The sequence below is a fragment of the Tachysurus fulvidraco genome, chromosome 1 (assembly GCF_022655615.1).
Source record: "Tachysurus fulvidraco isolate hzauxx_2018 chromosome 1, HZAU_PFXX_2.0, whole genome shotgun sequence".
Taxonomy (NCBI): Eukaryota; Metazoa; Chordata; class Actinopteri; order Siluriformes; family Bagridae; genus Tachysurus; species Tachysurus fulvidraco.
The window spans coordinates 5,086,385-5,106,503 of NC_062518.1; the positions used below are offsets into that span (position 1 = coordinate 5,086,385).

General features: G+C 35.7%; 1 protein-coding gene across 1 annotated transcript; it reads left to right on the top strand.

Annotated features, from left to right (window-relative positions):
- Positions 1-452: 452 nt before the first annotated feature.
- On the top strand, positions 453-18,665 carry mmp2 (matrix metallopeptidase 2). Its single transcript, XM_027137093.2, has 13 exons — positions 453-872; positions 1,344-1,570; positions 2,125-2,273; positions 2,695-2,823; positions 2,912-3,085; positions 3,571-3,744; positions 6,277-6,450; positions 6,634-6,789; positions 7,290-7,416; positions 14,079-14,215; positions 14,691-14,850; positions 15,748-15,857; positions 17,700-18,665. Exons 1-13 carry the CDS (start codon positions 717-719, stop codon positions 17,798-17,800), a joined length of 1,974 nt encoding a protein of 657 aa, XP_026992894.1. The 5' UTR covers positions 453-716; the 3' UTR covers positions 17,801-18,665.
- Positions 18,666-20,119: the final 1,454 nt, after the last annotated feature.

A 20,119-nucleotide genomic window follows, 5' to 3' on the forward strand; every position in this document is an offset into this window, starting at 1 on the left:
TTATATTATATATTATGGCCAATATTAAATTTAATATAAATAAACACAGTGTACATTAAATAGTAGCTGTTTCTCACACTTCTTGGAATATTAAAGTATTTAACTTAAATATCTTTAACTCAAGTGGTACATTCGTCTTATGTACATGTAGGTATATTAGAAGTCATTTAAAAATCACTTAGTCCTATTAGTCTATGTCCATGTGCCTTATTATCAAAAATCAATTTAGTCACAGGAGGTAATTGACTATAATAAATGAATGAATAAATAAATATTATTGTATATTATATATTATTAATATATTATATATTATACTTTATTTTATGTTTTAAGTGTAAGTGTAAAATTCGTGGATCACGTGACTGTCTGGATCAGGAGTCGCATCAAGACTATATCCTTGGTGTTTTCTGCTCTTGCACATCTGGTTTGCACACGCACGCACGCGCGCTTCAATGGCTCCAATTTCACCCTTCTAGCGCCACCGGGAATCAAGCGGCGCTGGAACAGTGTGCGCACGTTCGAGGCAGCGTCGTCCACGGGTCCGCATTTGTGCTGGAAACGATCGGAAAACACACACACACACACACACACACACACACACACACACACACACACACACACACACACACACACACACACACACACACACACTGGTGCCTCAAGAGCGCACGGTACCAAACTGTTACTGCCGTCCGTGACCGAGCTCCTTCTCTAAAATGAGTTTCTTTACACTTTTCAGTCGGAGGCATTTAGTCCTTCGAGCTCTCCTGGTTCAGGTTTTGGCTTCTTTAGGAACTTTTGCAGCGCCTTCGCCTATCATTAAGTTCCCAAACGATGATACTGTATCTCGGACAGACAAAGAAGTAGCGCTGGTAAGTATGTCATGACAATCCATGTGTCACAGGTTTTACAGGTAAACACATCATGATATTAATTTGTAGCATGGAGTAAATATGGAGTTAATGTTCTTGATGTTTTTTGGGGGGTTTTTTTCAGGCATGTTTTAAATGGCATTCTTTTTTTTCTTGGCACACCCCAAAAAAAAAAAAAAAAAAAATCCCCAAAATCCAAAAGTTATTGTTTTAGAAAGAATAATTGTATTAGTTATTGTAACACATTAAATCTGTTGTTTATAAAGCATGTATACACTTATGTTTTGTTTTTTAAAGTTTTCTTAACTCATAATGAATTTGTTTGTCTTTTTTCTGTTTCTTTTTTATGTGGCTGGAGATCTTTTGGAATGTAGTAACAGAGGTTAACTTCTGTAAACTCATATCTGTTCTTTTTTTTTCTCCTCCCCACCCCCCTTCTCCCTCTTTCCTTATTTATCTGTATATTTAAAGCATTATTTGAATAAGTTCTATGGATGTCCACAAGACCGCTGTAACTTGATGGTTCTGAAGGACACACTGAAAAAGATGCAGAAGTTCTTTGCTCTTCCAGAGACAGGAGAGATTGACCAGAATACAGTTGAGATTATGAAGAAACCGCGCTGTGGTGTCCCAGATGTGGCCAATTACAACTTCTTCCCGTCAAAGCCTAAGTGGCAAAATAATGAAATTACATACAGGTCTGTTTGTGTGTGTGTGAGGGGGAGAGAGAGAGAGAGAGAGAGAGAGAGAGAGAGAGAGAGAGAGAGAGAGAGAGAGAGAGAGAGAGAGAGAGAGAGAGAGATTGAGAGAGAGTCTGCCAAGCCAAGGCATTGCTTAACCTCCTGCTGTTTGTTTTTTGAGATAGCAAAGTCAGACTACTGAAACATTTTGTTCTGGTAAATGATGTTCAGTCCACTGAATTCTAACTGAAAAATATATATTTAACAAAAGCCATATTTGGTGTCCCTACAAGCCACAAAGAACCAGCTGGAAAGAAACAACAGCATTAGCGATGTTTCAACAATGTCCTAACACAGCCTTTTGGGGTTATAGCTGACCGGATCAATGGTGTTTGCATCATTAGCAGAATAAATCAAAGACAGAAAAGAGAGTGTTTTGATAAAATAACTAGAGGATACTCTTATAGTTGAGCAATAAATGAGTCATAACCACAAGTATGTCTACATTAGTGCTAGTGTAAAAGAGACTTTTCTCTTGAGTATGGAGGTTTAACCACATCTCTTCTTTTTAGGATCTTGGGTCACAGCCCTGATATGGATGAGGAGACAATTGATGATGCATTCTTCCGTGCTTTTAAAGTCTGGAGTGATGTTACGCCTCTTAAATTCACACGCATCATGAGTGGAGATGCTGATATCATGATCAACTTTGGGCGCAATGGTATATCTAAAACCAGTCTGGTGTCTTTGAAAATGACAGCAACAGTTTTTTTATATGAGTAGATACTGTATACTGTAACTGCAGTAACTCTCTGCACAAGCTGTGGTTTGGTTCAACTTTGCCTTTGGGTTTTCACTGTATAATTAAAAGCACAGCTCAGTTTACTGGAAATTGTAGCTTATGCTGACATATGAATTGTTCAACAAAATTACTCCTGTCTAAAACCCCACTTATTTTTGACCAGCTGAGATTTTTTCGTATCCGGTGGCTGTATGTGTATCCTGCAAATGAACCCACAGAAAACAGGACATAGCAACCAAATCCCACAGACAACCATGTTAATGAATCCCAGCATGTTGTTACAGATTTTTCACATATGTTGTAGACATATGTGCTGACTCAACATTGGTTTGATTTTTAGAGCATGGTGATGGTTATCCATTTGATGGTAAGGATGGTCTCCTGGCCCATGCATTTGCTCCTGGTCCTGGAATTGGTGGAGATTCCCACTTTGATGATGATGAGCATTGGACTTTGGGAGATGGGCAAGGTATTTTCAAATCATTTAAAAAAAACAAAGGTCTTTCTCACAAACGAATACACAAACAAAACTACATTTTCTCTTACTGTCTTTCTAGTTGTAAAGGTGAAATTTGGCAATGCAGAGGGGGAGTTCTGTAAGTTTCCATTCCTCTTCATGGGTAAACTATACAATAGCTGCACAAATCAAGGACGTGATGATGGCTTCCTCTGGTGTTCGACAACCTATGACTTTGACAAAGATGGAAAGTACGGATTCTGTCCACACGAATGTGAGTACTACTTAGTTGATCGTGTTCATGCTACTTTCAGATTTTCCAAAAATTCTATTGTCATTTTGTATTATTTACATAGAATAAGTGAGACCATGAAACCCTATCCCCTAAGCCCCTATCTCAGTCAGTCAGTTGAGAGTTTGAATCCCTGCATCACCAAGCTGTCATGGGTGGGTCCTTATACAAGACCATTTCTCTCATTTGCTTTAGACAGCTGTATTATGATTGACACAAACTTGCTGACAAGTTGATACGTGAAGCAATGAAATTCACTACACAAGTATATAATAAATACATTTGTAATAATACATTGTTGCAGATGCTATTGTAATGTATTTTACACCATCCAACAAATGTTACAACCTATTGGGAAATCCATGATGAAAATCTGATAGACCAAATCTGACTAAATATCTTAAAATGTCTCATTACTTTATATCGTAAAGGACCGTTTTGCTGAGAGTGTCCTTCACATTTCACAGTGCTTCTCACACTGGGGGGAAATGGAGATGGAGCACCATGTAAATTCCCATTCACGTTCCAAGGAGAGAAGTATGACAGCTGCACCACCTCAGGTAGAGACGATGGATACCGTTGGTGTGCCACTACTGAGAACTATGACCAGGACAAGACCTATGGATTCTGCCCCGAAACTGGTAGATCATTATTTTTTATTTTTCTTTGCCAACATATCACAGATTTTATTAGTAACTGGATTTCTGCAATATGTTTATGAGTCACAAAACACTGGAAAAATCAAATTATAAACCTCATGAATAGAGTATACCTTTTGGAACGAGACCATATTCGGATTTATAGACAATTATTGCAAATATAATGTACAGTGTAGCAGTATTTTGAGATGTTAAAAGACTAGAATTTAAAATATAGTCTTATAAAAGTGAAAAAAATATGACAGATTAAAGCTTAATTTTCTGAGGATATTACAAAGATTTTTATATTTGCTGTGGTTGCATATTCACACAGTTGGCACAGAGTCATTTGGAGAGTCATGCTCAGAGAGTCAGGCTAATTTAGCTACATGAACAGACAGTACTGAAAAAAGTGCTTTACACTGAATAGGAAAAATGTGTCCACTGAGGTCATATTCCAGCCAAAAACAACAAAGCAATTTGGTGTCTCTGAGCCACTTCAGTTAAAGTTCTGTATGTGCAGAAAAGTTCAATGTGGTTCATAGTTATTGGTATAATTTAATTTTCCTAACACAGTAAACAAATCAGTTTTATATTATTATGCAATCTTCAATTTTAGCTGAATAAGCAGTCATTTTGGCTAAGGCTTTTTCACATGAGCACAATACGAATTGTTTAGCAAACTATTTTGTTTATATTTCTTATCCTTATGAACAATACATGGGTATCTATTACCTATTTCACCATATTTATTTTTCTATACTCCTTAACCATCTTCTAAGTAAGATAGAACCAGTTGTAGTTTCCATTATTCCTGTTAATCTCCTAGAAGGCAATAAAAGCCATTCAAGTCATTCATCTGTTTTTTTGTTTTGTTTTTTTGGAATTTTTTTTTTTTTTAATTGCTGTGGGCTGGCAGTGTTTTTTTTTTTTTCCATTGTGTCAAAGAACTGGCTAAAGCCACTAGAGCAGCCTTCTTCATCTGGATCTAATTCTTTGGGAATGTATCCCTGTGTGTTTCTGTGCCAGGGTTGGTGTGTGTTCATACTGTATAACCTCTGGCTAAAATAGCAAAAGAAGCCTTGGGCTGCATAAAGCCAATCATTTAAAATAAAATCTAAGCATTAGAGGGAAAAATAAAAGCCTCTCCAGTCACCGGGTTTTGGAATTTCACTTCTCTAATAACACTGCTGTACTAACGTTCAAAGCATTTGGTATTTTGCTGATGTTAAAAACACCTCTGTCAGATTCTTTTATATTTACAACCTGTTTTTTTTTTTTTTTTGACCTAAGATTTTTTTTTCCCTTTAACTACCACTGAGATATCTTAGTCTTTAAAATGACACCATGAATCTCCCACTGGATGCTAAAACACTGCTATAAAAATTATTTATTGCCAGCTGTACTGTGAAATAGCCTCCATAGTGTGGAATGTGAGTCTCATTTGCATGTTGCTTTGCACTCTTATAGCATTATGAACATATATTTTGTGCAAAAAGTATTGTCTATATTTTAAAGAAGCTAGTGTTCATTGTTATCACCAAACCTGTAGCCATTTTAACTACCATTAATATAGAGCAGGGAGAAAGTAAGTAATATACTAAATATATAAGCAGAATACATAATAAAAATTAGCATTAGAAATGTGTTTTGATGTCTGCATTTTACAGACAAGAGGATGGTTTAACTTTAAACAAGGTTTTGAAAAAAATATGGGATTTAAAGGTATTAATTTTTCAATAAGTTGAGAATGCGGTTTGAAAAATGTAAGAGCTACATCACTTTTCTTTTTTTTTATTTAATAAACATTTAGTTACTCTTACAGAGAATAGTATCATTAAAGAACTTCTGGAAAGTTTAAACACATTTGATTTAACAAAATTATAAAAAAAAATAAAAAAAAAGATCTGGATATCTTTTGTAATGAAAGTGAAATTATTCTGGACTTGGTTTCAACTGGATTAAAAAGTACCAGGTGGTTCAGGGAGTAAGTACATATTGCATTAATTTTGTTTACTTCTAAGAGGAATGTTTAAACAGATTTGCATTTTTTTTTTATTTAACTCCAGATCATTTTCTCTGTTGTTATTAGTTCCTGCAGTAACTATTCACAGTTGTTTCTGCTTCTCTAGCCTTATTCACGCCACAGACATATAGACAGGTATTACACTTCCCTGGTCACCTGTTTGGGATCTCAAAGGTTGTACACTGATTAGCTATCCATATCTCTAAACATGCAGTTTATATGTCAATGCACCAGTTTTCATGGGCAAAACAAACTATGGACCAGTGAGTTTTTTTTTTTCAGCAATAAATCAGCCATTGAACTGGAGGATGCTTTTGTATCCCATTTTTAAAATGTATTTAAGAAGCAGTTGGTGGTGAGCTGAGCCATGTTTGGTCATCTTTCAGTAGCTATTGGTTCATTGACAAAATGTACCAGAATCTCTTGCAAAAGATAAAAGCATAGCTTGAGAGAGAGTTCTGTTTTATATCCTTTCTTGAAAATGATTTGTGCTCTCCTTGTCCATGCAGCCCTGTCTACAATTGGTGGGAATTCTGAGGGAGCTCCCTGTGTGTTTCCCTTTATTTTCCTGGGCAAATCATATGACGCATGTACCACCTCTGGACGTAATGATGGAAAGATGTGGTGTAGTTCCACCAAGAGTTTTGATGAAGACCGCAAATGGGGCTTTTGTCCAGACCAAGGTGATCAATCATTGGATCTGTTCAATATACTGTAAACGTAAAAAATTGACCATATTGTATATGCACAATTCTACCATTCCTTGACTAACGATATGGCATGTTGCTATTGAACACTAGTTTAGGATTTTCAGTATTAGACGACACTCATGTGTGTTGACCAAGTCTTTGTTCATTATCCACCAGGCTACAGTCTGTTCCTGGTGGCAGCTCATGAGTTTGGCCATGCCCTGGGCCTGGAGCACTCTCAGGACCCTGGAGCACTCATGGCTCCCATCTACACCTACACTAAACACTTCAGGCTCTCTAATGATGACATCAGAGGAATTCAGGAGCTCTATGGTAATAATAAAAGAGTCAGCTAAAATACATTTAATAATGATGCTAGAATTCTGACAACATGTTCGACAGTGTTCTTGAATCCTCATATACAGCATGATTGGTCACAAAGTCTACGTTAGCAGTTCTGACTATAGTGTTGAATTTATTTTAAATCATACAAGTAGGTTCATGGTAATGAGCTCTTTCTAATTTATGTAGTAACCAGTCACACTGAAACTTGTACATAGATTTAATTACAACATGTAATTATTCAAATGTTATTTCTCTAAGAAAGTGTTTATATAAATTTTTATTTTAAGTTTAAAGGCTGGTGTTCTACAACATTAGATACTTCTATAAATAAGCCATGTAAAATCTATGGCATGTCCTTATTTAATGAGTAAATAACACCACATCACACCATCCATCACTGAATATTTTCCTGTAACATCATATCCTGCTATGTTTTAAACCGATGTATAAGGATCAGAATGATGAAGCACTATTTCTCTCACACACAGGTGCACCAACAGGAAAGCCACTTCCTCCCACTCAGGGTCCAGTCACTCCTATGGATATCTGCAGTGAGAACATCATATTCGATGCTATAGCACAGTTCAGAGGGGAGACTTTCTTCTTCACAGACAGGTAACTGTGATGTTGTCTGTTTTTTCTGTGGCACAGTGTTTGATTAAGGATCAGGATTATCTTATTTGCAAATTAACAGTTGCAGTTTGAAGTATTATTATGTCATCTCTGACTACAAGGAAACCTTTCAACCAAGTATAATATGAAAGTAAATTAAAAGTGACCATGCCTGCATTTCCTACTGGATGATTGTTAAGTATAGTTCTACGGAATTGGAAGCACCAGAACTGCTGCTGTTGGGCCCCTGAGCAAGGTTCTTAACCCTCTCTGCTCTAGGGCTGCCATAACATGGCTGACTCTGTGCTCTAGATCTTTCTAACAAGTTGGGTTATGCAAAAAGTGCGGCACAGGTATCTCAAGGGGTTAAGGCTCTGGGTTTGTGAACAGACCATCATGGCTTTAAGACCCAGCACCACCAAGCTGCCACTGCTGGGCCCCTGAGGAAGACCCCTAACCCTCTATGCTCCTAGGGTGCTGTCCCTTGGCTGACCCTGTTCTCTGACCGCAACCTCCAAAAAAAAGCTTGGATAAATGTGAAGTAATGTAATGTGTGGCAATAATAAAGGTTTCTTCTGGATGGCCTATTTTAGAATGTGGGTCTCAAAATGTGATATATAAAGAAAACCACAGCGGGTTTGTGATTTTGGAGGGGAAATCACAACCTAGCAAAATCAAAGTTATTCCTTTTATTTATTAAGTTAAAATGATGGGTTTGCAGATTTGTCTGGTCCTTTTAATTCAAACCCCAATAAATCTAAGTGGCCTATGTTTATCAGATTTTCCATGTTGTTGGTAGAAAGCTAGAGAACACAAAGCTCTGTGAATCATAAATCGGTAAAATCTCATTGTTATTGATGGCATTTAAATAATCTTGAAATGAATTAATTCTATTCAGGGGATTCTTAAGTGTATTGTGCAGTTAAAGATTAAGAAGCCATGTTCTAAGATATGCTGTCTTTAGGGTTAGAGTAAAAATATTACACTACACAATGTCTATAGTTTGTAGACATTGTTTTAATATGATGGCTTGGTCAGGTAATCTTTATGTGGTTTAAAAAACAATACACAGAAATTGTGTAAAATGGCTGAATATTCAAATGTAGTGTATGTTCCGTAAAAAAATGTTTAAAGAAATATTAGAATTACGTTACTACAATCTCAACAAATTCTGTTCATTTTACTGAAAGAGCTATACAGAATTCATGCTGCATCTATAGCTGCAGTGTAAATATTTAATTATATTACTAGACTAGAAATTCTTAGGTTAGTGCAGTAAGTGCTTGTGTATAAGCTTGTATGTGTCTCAGCTGAGAGTGTGCATCTGTATATTTCTGTTAGTGTGTGTCTTTACATTTCTGTGAGTGAGTAAGTGTGTGGCTAGATTGTGAGCAGTAACCACAAAATATCTACGAATGCCAAAGCAAAATCTTTTAACACTACAAACAAACGCATGCTTCAACGAACTTCAGGTAGTTCTGCTGACTATACTGTTTTGTTATAGTCACGTTAAATAAACCTCAGATAAAGCATTCCATCGCAGAGTTTCAGTCATGTTTGCTCATGTATATGCATGTCCGTCTATTGCTTTTTGCAGTAGACACTCTAGTAGATGAACTAAACTCTAATCATTAAACTAAATCATTCATGAAAACCAGAAATTAGTGTGTGTGTGTGTGTGTGTGTGTGTGTGTGTGTGTGTGTGTGTGTGTGTGTGTGTGTGTGTGTGTGTGTGTGTCACCATGGGGTTTACTCAGTGTCACACACATACACACACACACACACACACACACACACACACACACACACACACACATCCGTAAACTCCAGATGTCCTCTGTTGGGGACTGGATCTAATGGGATCATCTAACCCAAATAATACAGTCTTAAGGAAAAAAAAAAAACTCATTGAAGTTGTTGGTTTGTACACACACACACACACACACACACACACACCACTCATGTAAATAAAGTGGTTTCAGATTTGGACCTCTGGAGAGGGAGCTGTTGGAGCTCGGAACACAGACATATCTTTAATACAAATTAAATCCTTACTGCTCTGTGGTAAGCAGTGATAATCAAGGGACCACACACACACAGAAGGCTGTATTCAGATTTCTTGTAAGCACTAGTAGTGAGGAACGAATGAAGAAATAGTGCATAGACCAGTATTGAATCCTGAGAATTATCCGTGGAGTTAAAGCATTGATCAGACATCTGTTCACGGGGGCTGATTTTTACTTAAACAGACGTCTTTCTTCATGCATTAGTTAAATGAGTTTGAAAATCAGTCCAGCTGTCTGATAATTCTGGTCACGGCTAAATTTTACCTTTAAATTCTGAGAAAGTATCTGACGGTGAAGGTCAAAAATAAATATTCAAATTGGAATAAAATAACTTATTCCATGAATTATCAGAATTTCTGCTGCAACTCAGTATCAGCATCACAGTTCCAAAGATTGTTGCAACTACAATGTTTGAAATAAAGAGAAAATTGTTTGAGCTTGCATCTGACTATTAAGATTATGTTAGCATTAACAAACATAAAATATTGTTTATAATTATAATTACACATAACAACGTTGAGCTAAAATACGCCACATGGCCAACAGTATGTAAGTATGTTATCACTGACCATCACATCCATACCACTGATGCCATCATATCACCATTTCAAAACTCTCTTCTGAGGAAGGCTTTCTGCTCGGGTTTGGACTGTGGCTGTGGAATTTTTTGCTTATTCAGTCACAAGATTATCATTGAGGTCAGGCAGTGATGTCAAGTGAGGAAGCCTGGAGTGCTGTCATTGTTCCAGTTTGTCTCAGAGGTGCTCAGAGGGGTTTAGGTCAGTGCTCTGGTCACTTGGGTTTTCTATTTTAACTTTAAACCAAATCTTCATGGATGTTGTGTTGTGCACAGAGGCATTGGAACAGTCACTTTAGTTCCGGTGAAATTCAATCTTAATGCTACAGCATACAAACACACATGAAAGAATTGTGTCCTTATAACTATATGCTGTTAGGGGAAGGCCCCACATATGAGTGTGATGATCTGGTGTCAATGATCTTGCCCCACATAGCTTGTGACATGTTGTCTTTTAACTTAAACAGATCAGCTAATATGCTGGTTATAAATACAGTGTGTGTAGGTTGACTCAGTCATGTTGGACACTTATCATGACCAGCTATGAAGCCTCCTGTCTGTGATTGAATGATTGAATTTTACATATGTACGCAGCCGGTATTTATATTTTACAGAGAGGCAAAGAAGTATATAACTATAAAAAATTCATAATGGAGCTAGATGTTTTTGCTCTACTGTTCCTGTCAGTGTTTGTTTTCTCTTGATTTACTTTAGTGATAATCTCGTGTTTGTTGTTGGTAGATTTTCTGTGTGTTTTGATTAGATTAGGATCAGTTCAGGATTAGTTACAGCATACGGCTGTTATTTTTTGGACTCGGTAGTATAAACACCAGCTGTACTTCAGAGAGTCATTTGTGCCTCACATGGGCTTCATTTCAGTAGAAGTTTGCAACAGATATGATTTTAATTTGTCAAAAATGTGAATGTAGTTCTTAAATGAAATATAGACTTCATGGTCCTGTTGGAAAGGAAATTATTCATGTAAATGCCTGATTGTAGCTGGTTACACAAATCACAATAAGGTATTGGAATTATCAGTGTGATAAAATATACATTTTATAACGTACTAAACTAAGAGTCAGCAACGAATAAAGAGGCTCATATTTCTTAAGGAAAGATGACATTAGCCCTGAGATATTCACACAACTGCGTCAATTTCTACAGCTGTTTAAGCTATTTGGCATACAGACAGAGGCAGATATGGTGAAACGCTTATCCAAGGCTAATGTTCTCTATTATTTTTGTTCAGCTGCAATGGAAATGTATAGTTCATCTTTTATATTTTGATATTTTTTTATATTAGCTGAGGTGTTTTTTTTTTTTTTTTTTTTTTGTGAGTCAGTGGACCTTTAGGCAGTTTTCCTCTAATCCTCTTTTGCTTTCCTGTTGGAGCCTGCTGGACTATAAGAAGGGAATGCTGACAGGTATGTTTTCAAAAGCAGCTGTTAACTCACTGCTTAAAGGGAGTGGTGTCTAGCCATTCCATTACCTCAGCTCCTCTTCCAAATGTGTTTAGAGGTATAAGCAGTCTGTGACGTGATAGAAACACATCTAAGTGATGTATATATAAATTTGTAGTTTGCTGAGGTTTGTTGAGAATTTCCTCTGAAAAAACCTATTTGTGTTTAAGACCATTTAATAGAGGTGTATTCAGTTTCAACATGTGTCTATATAAGAGTAAATAGGTGTGTGTGTGTGTGTGTAGGAGTTCAAACTTCACCTCTCCACCAAAGAGCTTTTTCTGGGAGCTGACACGGCATTGTTGGGTAAGGAGCTTGGTGATCTGTGCATCAAGCATGAAATGTTCTAATAGTTTACTTCATTAAGTACTGGGACCAAGACGTCTTAACCTGGGAACCAGCATTGTTCTCCCATCCAGATTATGATTCACTGTAGCTCTCCTAGACAGAAACTCCCCTGGTTTGGACGCTGCTGTCTGTCAGAATTCTTGTTACTTCTGTGCAACTCTGAGTCTCCTCCCCTGCATGTTTGCTTTTATATGGTAGCATATTACAGCAGAGTTATATCACAGTAGATATTATGGGTATATTTAGTCTCTTGACACACCTTCAGACCTGAGACTGATTAAGACTTCTAGCTTTTTCATGATCTTCATACTTTTGATAGAATACCATATTTCTTGGCAAAATGTGCCTCATTTAGCTGATGTGTATGGTCTACACTAGATAACTATAACTAGTGATATCACTTCCCCATCCCAGTTTAATGGCCACCAGTTCCTGGATAACAAAGTCATAGTTTTATTCATTGAAACATATTTCCTTTGAAAAAATTCAGTGAGATTTTTTTTGGATAGAGATCCTCAGCATCGATAATATCTAATGATATCTGAGGCATCCACAATGAAAAGCAAGGTGTTTGGGAGGAAAAAGCAGTGTTGAATGTGTGGGTGGTCTGCCTGGGTGGTATTTCGTATGGTATAAACATATTTCTTTTTTTAAAAAATTATAGGAACAGCTGTGGAAGTAAAATTCAGAATAAAATTCAGATTAAAAAAAAAATTAATTGGTAAAATCTTTCAGTTCTCTCTAAATTGTTGTGTAACTTCTAGCATAGTAATCAAAAGGTTCACAAGACACATGGGGCTCATGAATAGACTCTAGTTTCCTAGAGTGCACAAGACTAATTAGACATTGATATAAAAATATTGATGTATGTTCTTAATGCATGTAATGAAAGAATTCTGTCCAGTATATTCGAGGCCAGCTTTTCTGGACCTGGAAAATAGCAGGGATATTCACCAATCCATATGCTGCAACTACTAAGTGACATTTTTTAATGTGATTGCTTCCTGAATACTAGAACTTTATAAATCAGGTTTGATGTAAATGTAATGTCTCCTTTTCAAATAAAGATGGTTACCTAAGTGCTCAAGTGGAAGGTTGTAATGTGTCAGTGGGGGATAAATATATGTGATCTTGGTTGGCTGAGGTCAGGAACCAGGTCAGATGTACATTGGTCTGTGGACAGGTAGGGCGGAGACTTTGTCCTGAATGTCTGGAAAATACTGAAACATTTTCAAATGTTGTATATGCAATGATAATGATATGGCACATCAAAACAAGTTGTAAGACATTGGAGCTATAAGAAGGACCTACTGCTGGTATTGAGACAGGGCTTGAGAGGTGATGACTTTCATGCCGCCCTGACTGATCTGGTGCTGATGACCACTAAGTGGAGAGTACTTATGTAATGTGAAACATTTTGGCAGCAACGGCATGGTTTATACTCACCACATTAGTATGTGGTTGTTCTTCAATATGGTTCTTTTCTAGCAGTTTGTTGTTGACCTGAGGTCACTTATTGTCACTGATCTGTATGGTAAAATCAAGTGGAAAATCCAAAAGGATACAAACATTAAGTAAGGTTTAGTAAACTCATTGAACGGAATCAGGAGTTTACAAGACTTTCCAATGAATGCCTCAATGCATGGGTGGTTGCAAGTGTGTATTTAAATGGTTAAAACATTCCTTTTAACCGATTTGCTGTTTATTGAAATGCAGAGGCCGGATCTTACTATTCAAGGTCTGAAATAATTTGGCCTTTGAAAAATAGGTCAGCGGAAAAGGAGCTGGGGGAAGTGGGTATTGTTGCTGGGCTGAATGTTGGAAAAGCACAGTTTGGGCCTGTCCCGCTGGCTCCACTCTCTGCCATAACGAGAAACAGATGCTCCAATGAATCACCCCATTGTTGCCAGGAAGCAGATCTACTAACACAGCCTCCCCAACACTATCTCTCTCTCTCTCTCTCTCTCTCTCTCTCTCTCTCTCTCTCTCTCTCTCTCTCTCTCTCTCTCTCTCTCTCTCACATTTACACAGTCCTACTCTTTCCCCTTTTCTCTCTAGCCTTTGGCTGCCTCTTCTCTCCATTTTATATGTGATGGTGGTCTATTACCCACCAGCATCAGCCTTTCCTGAGTCCAATTTGATTTATATGTAGACCCACGTGACTAAACAACTCAAAAAATTTTAACGTGGGTTAATCCTCATGTTCTCTCTTAGGTTCCTGTTTAGAACTACTAATGCAGAAAAAAAACCATCAGGTCCATTGTTGGTGGCTACTTTCTGGAGTGAGCTTCCTGAGAAGATCGATGCAGCCTATGAGAACCCACTAGAGGAGAAGTCTGTGTTCTTTTCAGGTAAAGTTGCACAGAGGACATCATTAAATGAAATAAATGTCATTAAAAATGCGAAATTCTTCTTATAATACATACAAAATTAAGAGAAACTTAAGTAGAAACAAACAGAAGAAATTTATATTTCAATAACCATTTGGTATTCACTACATTTCCACAATAAACGATAAGGTACATGCAAAGGTACAGTACCTAAAATTGACAAATTTATTAAAAAGTAACATTTAACCGTACATTTCTGTGTAATTATGAAATTGTTTCTCTTCAAAAGTATAACACAATAGTTATAAATATGGTGACATTTACATGCATCAGTGGATTTTCCATAACATGCAAAGGACGATGATTTATTTTGTTGAAAAAAAAAAGAATACAAAATAACAAACTTAGGTTATCTTGGTCTCTTATCTTAAAGACACCCACTTTCAGTCTCTAGGTATGCATTCATATCTAAGTTGTGTGTGCGTGTGTGTCCTAGGTGATGAAATGTGGGTGTATTCAGCGAGCACTTTGGAGAGAGGCTATCCTAAAAAGATCTCCTCCTTGGGCCTTCCATCAGACCTTCAGCACATAGATGCAGCCTATGCCTTCCACAAGAGCAAGAAGACCTACCTGTTCGCTGGAGACAAATTCTGGAGGTACCGTCTCAACCAACACACACACTATCATACCAGTGATATATGAAACATGATGAGATCAAAGGTTTTCATACACTTAGGACAAAATAAAGAAGCTCAAAAAAGCTGTATGCGTTTGTCCATTCTGACTGGTTAGAAGGTGTTTAGATTTCCACAGCAGCAGGGTCATGTTAACGCACATATATCATTTATGTGTTGACCTACACCTAAATAGATTACAATCACTATTTTTTAATAGTATTTAGTGATTTTGGAGGTCAGAGCAGTCAGAGGTAAATCTGTAGGCTTTCTGATGAAGATCATAATTTGTGCTTTTGTGGTTTATAAAACACCAGCAGACATTGTGTTGTTTTAATAACCTTCAAGGGTTATTAATAATAGTAATCAAGGGTTATTAATAATTATCAATCTACAAAAATAGACTAGTAAGGAAACAACTCTTAATGCTATAACCTAAGAAATAACAGGAACTATCTTGTTTAGCAGATGTTCAACAAAATTAAACATTAATACAAACAAATTAAGAATGAAACACTCCTTTTTTTCTTTCAAATTATAATACTTGCTAAATTGCTGTGGTATAAGAGTAAAGCATTTTAGAATGTTTTCTTATTGAAAGAGAACACATTTTGGAGTGGTAACTCTTTCTTCTGTTGATTGGTTTCCTGTAATGTGTTTTATACCTTACTAAAGACATTAAAAGGGAATAAATTATTATCTGGCCTTGATGGATAAAATTATATGTCTAGTAATTCCTGGTAAATGACATACAGTAGCATTTTAAGTAAAAATCTTGATTAAGCAATTGTTATTTGTTTCTTACAATAATTAGCAGCACTTTTATGTTGTCTGTTAGCATGTTAAGAGCTCCTGGTTTGTTTCTTTATACCCATACAGATACAACGAGGCCAAGAATAAAATGGATCCTGGCTTTCCCAAACTTATTGCTGATTCCTGGAACGGAGTTCCTGATGATTTGGATGCTGCCTTCAGTACAAGCGGACAGGGTAAGAAACCCGGTGGTTATTATATAATGTCATTAATAAATAAAGATACTGTGTAATATGTAAATGTTATATTCCTGAAGTGTTACACTTTCATGTTTGTAGAAAGTCAACATGGACTTTTTGCGGTTATATCACTGCTCCATCTGTTACATTTTATACAGTGAACACACACAAGCACACTTTTACTGCAGTCAGTCATCACCTACAGTAAACCACCACACACATGCACACACACACACACACACACACACACACACACACACACACACACACACACACACACACACACACACACTCTCTCTCTCTCTCTCTCTCTCTCTCTCTCTCTCTCTCTCTCTCTCTCTCTCTCTCTCTAAAAAGTGTTGCATAAGCAAGTATGTGTAGTGCCTGAAACGATCCTCTATGTTTGTAGCTAACCAGCTCTACATCCAGTTTATTTTTTCCCCTTTTCCTGTAAACAACAGCACCTCTTTTTTTACTAGTAACTTCAGAGTGAATGCCTTTTGATGAGCCATTTCTGCCTCTGTTTTTACCAAGTACCCTATTTCCTTTACCAATATATATACATTTGTATTTAAAATAAAACATAAAGTATAAAGTAGTCCCTTTATACTATAAAAATTAATCATTTTAATTTGTACTGCCAATATCTACCATACACATTTATGTATATACATACATTTTCACATATATTTTATATTGTTTATACTTTTTATTTATCTACCTCCTTTTGGTTTTATTTTTATTCTTAATTATATTCCTTTTTATGCTTGAATACCGGACAGATGTAAAAAGCATTTCACTGCATGTCGTGCTCTGTATGTACTGTATGTGTATGTGGCAAGTAAAATTTGATTTGATTTGGTTTGATAAATCAGCCTTTTCAAGTCTTTTAGCCAGGACACAAAAAAGCAGAACTTAAATGAATAATCATTTGAATTAAACTTTTATTTTGCAGTAAAAAAAAACAAATTTTGCTTCATAAATTGATTTACAGAAAAAATATTTAGTGCTAATTTTGTGATCTGTACAAAAATCCAAAATGAGTAATGACAGTAGAGGACAAATCATTAGCAAAGGATAATCATCTTACCAAACAAAAACAGGAAAGCTACTGATTCTAGCAAAACAATAGTATTAATTTCTCTTTCCAGATCTCACCACCTTCTGCACTACACACATCAACTCAGGAGCGATCTGCTGTTATACTAGTTATAAAAATTAGCATGAACAAATGACAAACTACTTCAGAATCACTTACTTAACAAAGCTGCCATTTAGTATAACATAGGAGAATACGTTATTAATCCCAAATGGAAATTTGGAATTTAAAGTGCATAATCTTCACATTATTTACAGATACAGAGAGATATCTGTACAGATTAAGTTTACAAATGAACATGCAGTTATGTCGATGCTTTCATAAATTAGGGGAAGATAAAATACTCTCTCACTCTCATAATACATTTGACAGAAATGCAACGTGAGGACACACCACTATACCCTATAGACGAAATGTTCACCTATGACTTGCTCACCTTTTACTGAGGAAACTTGAGTGGGTTGATCATCTGTTTGTTTGTTTGTTTTCCTTAATCTATCTAAACCATAATGATGTATAGTAAACTAGCTAGGTGATTAAATTTCAAAGGAATCACAACCTAAACACAGGCCTGGGCCGCACACTGGAGCTTGTACTTGCCAAGCATTTTTTTTATTCTACCTCCGAATTAACACACACTTTTTCATAACATGTAAAATAAAAAAAAGAATTTGTTTCTTTATTGTGTATTCTCCCAGCATTAGTGATACAACTTAATTTCATGTTTTTGTGCCCTACAGGCTATAGCTACTTTTTCAAAGGCTCCCACTATCACAAAATGGATGAGAACCTTAGGATCGTCAAAGTTGGAGAGGTGAAAACAGACTGGCTGCACTGCTGAGCAGCAGCACGATTCTCCAGCCATGACCTTTTAAACTTGGAGCTTCTTATTCTGTGCCACTATGGTGTAATGTTATATTGGCAACACTCCCATTTGTCAGAATGTCTTCTCTCCCACTGATCTCTTCCAGGTGAGATCAATCTGGTATTATTCACCCTGTGAGGCATTATCATAGTCACAAAGCTCTGGTAATTTTCCGTAATGGAACATAGTTAAAACCAGATCTTACCAACCATCTGCATTGTTAAACCATGTGATAATTGCTTTGTTTGTCCAGTTGTCTTTTTTTATTCATGGCCTCCATAAAGGAAATTAATTTGTTTCACTAGATTTGCCGACATCAGGTATGTCCCCACTGAATATTCATGCAATATTGTATTTCATGTGTTTTTTATCCTACATAAACCGGATTCAGTCATGTAGAACTGTAAAACTATGATTATAAGCATAAAAAAGTAATATTTTGAAAATTATTTGCTCTCCTGACTTTTAGTATTTGATTATTGGCATTTTTTATCTGGTGCAGTTTTTTTTATATCATTTTATAGTGTGAAGCACTTTTTTGTACATTAATACAAATTGTGTTCTGCAGCAACACAGAGACCAAACATAACAGTAGCACATCATTTTTTGTTTTTTGTTGTTCTCTTTTTTCCTGGCACTAGGCAATTGAGGGCACGGGTTGCCTGAGACTGTATATGGGGTTGTTGTGTGATGGATTGTTGACCGTATCATGGAAAATACTGTTAATCATATGTACTTTTATTTTGTCCTTATGAGTTGGCATTATATGTTTTTATTATTGTTTGCTTTGTGCACTTTGTCATTACATGTAATTCTGAAAATAAAGACAGATTGTCCAGTAGTTTATTATTATTATTATTATTATTATTATTATTATTATTATTATTATTATTATTATTATTATTATTATTATTATTATTAATTAATATACTCTTCATTTTTAGAGTCCCCAGAATAAATAATTAACACTTGAGTAAAAAGCGACATCTTGTGGCCGATTGAAGGAAACGCAAGCGCCTTTAAGCTTATGAGTCTTGTACTTGGAATTTACTATATCGCACCTTTTGTGTCATGCTTCAGGTGCATGAACAAAACCATATCCCAAGCAGGTGTCAGTCCTTCTGAATATAATTAACAAAAAACGTGGATTAAAATAATAGAGCTGTACTACACAGTACGATTAAATGGTATATATTACTTCATACATATATAATATTAATCAATTTCCCATTTGTACCTCTTCTGCTTGTATGTATTTAATAATAGAGTTAATGTATAAACTCATACATACGTAATGACAATTTTTTTAATTTATCCAGTAGAAGCAGAAAGGAAAAATAAATAAATAAACAAACAATTGCAGGCCAATAGTACACCATCAATTAATTTTAAATTAGTTAATAGACAAATGCAGATAAATTAAGTTACATTCTGAATTCACAAAAGGATTAAATATACAGTATATCACCCACAAAACTGCAATCTGTTCCAATTATGCACATTTTATAATGTTACAACTTGGAACTTTAATTGAATCAGAATTATATACTAATTCATTTGATACCGTTTTGTTCTTATAACTTACTGGCAAAAACTTTTTTATGAATCTACAACAAATAACAGATATCATTGCTGGTGCAGGTTCACGCTATACGGATAGCTTTGATTGCACAAATATTCACCTTCATTGCTGTGAAATCCGTACATTATTTATTCTGGAAACAAGCTTTAAATATTATAATGTCACAGCTTTAAATATTATAATGAAAATTATATTATAATGAAGAAATACATTCTTACATACTTTTTGTTTCGCTCCAATTGCTCTAAATTGCCCCTAGTGGACTAACATAAACTGGATTTTCTTTTCTTTTCTTTTTTTCAGATTTTCAGTAAATTTCAATATGGATTCTAATTTCATATAGTGATCTTAAGGTGTTAATGAGGCCAGTATTGAAAGAATACACAAACATCATTACTTGTGCTTACATACTGTTAAAAAACTTTGCAGCATATTAATAAACCATAAAAGGGTAAGGATTGATGCTACCATTGTAAACCATAAAAGAAAAAAAAAATATTTTCCAAAAAATGAAAGCCATCATTGATCTTCATCAGGAAAATGCCTGCATGCATTCTGCCATCAGTACCACAAAATGTTTGGCGCCAAAGCTCCTATAATTCGATAATACAGCTGGAAAAAACTACATTGTGATTACATTAATGTTACACCAGACATTGCCCTCACACCACATACAAGGAATGCAGACATTGGTAAATAGTAATAATGATAAT

Bases quoted from the DNA above. Each gene is read 5' to 3' on its own strand.
- mmp2 (XM_027137093.2), top strand. From the start codon at position 717: ATGAGTTTCTTTACACTTTTCAGTCGGAGGCATTTAGTCCTTCGAGCT. The intron at 3,745-6,276 runs GTAGATCATTAT...TTGTCCATGCAG, and splicing joins TGGATTCTGCCCCGAAACTG to CCCTGTCTACAATTGGTGGG. The intron at 15,858-17,699 runs GTAAGAAACCCG...TGTGCCCTACAG, and splicing joins CTTCAGTACAAGCGGACAGG to GCTATAGCTACTTTTTCAAA.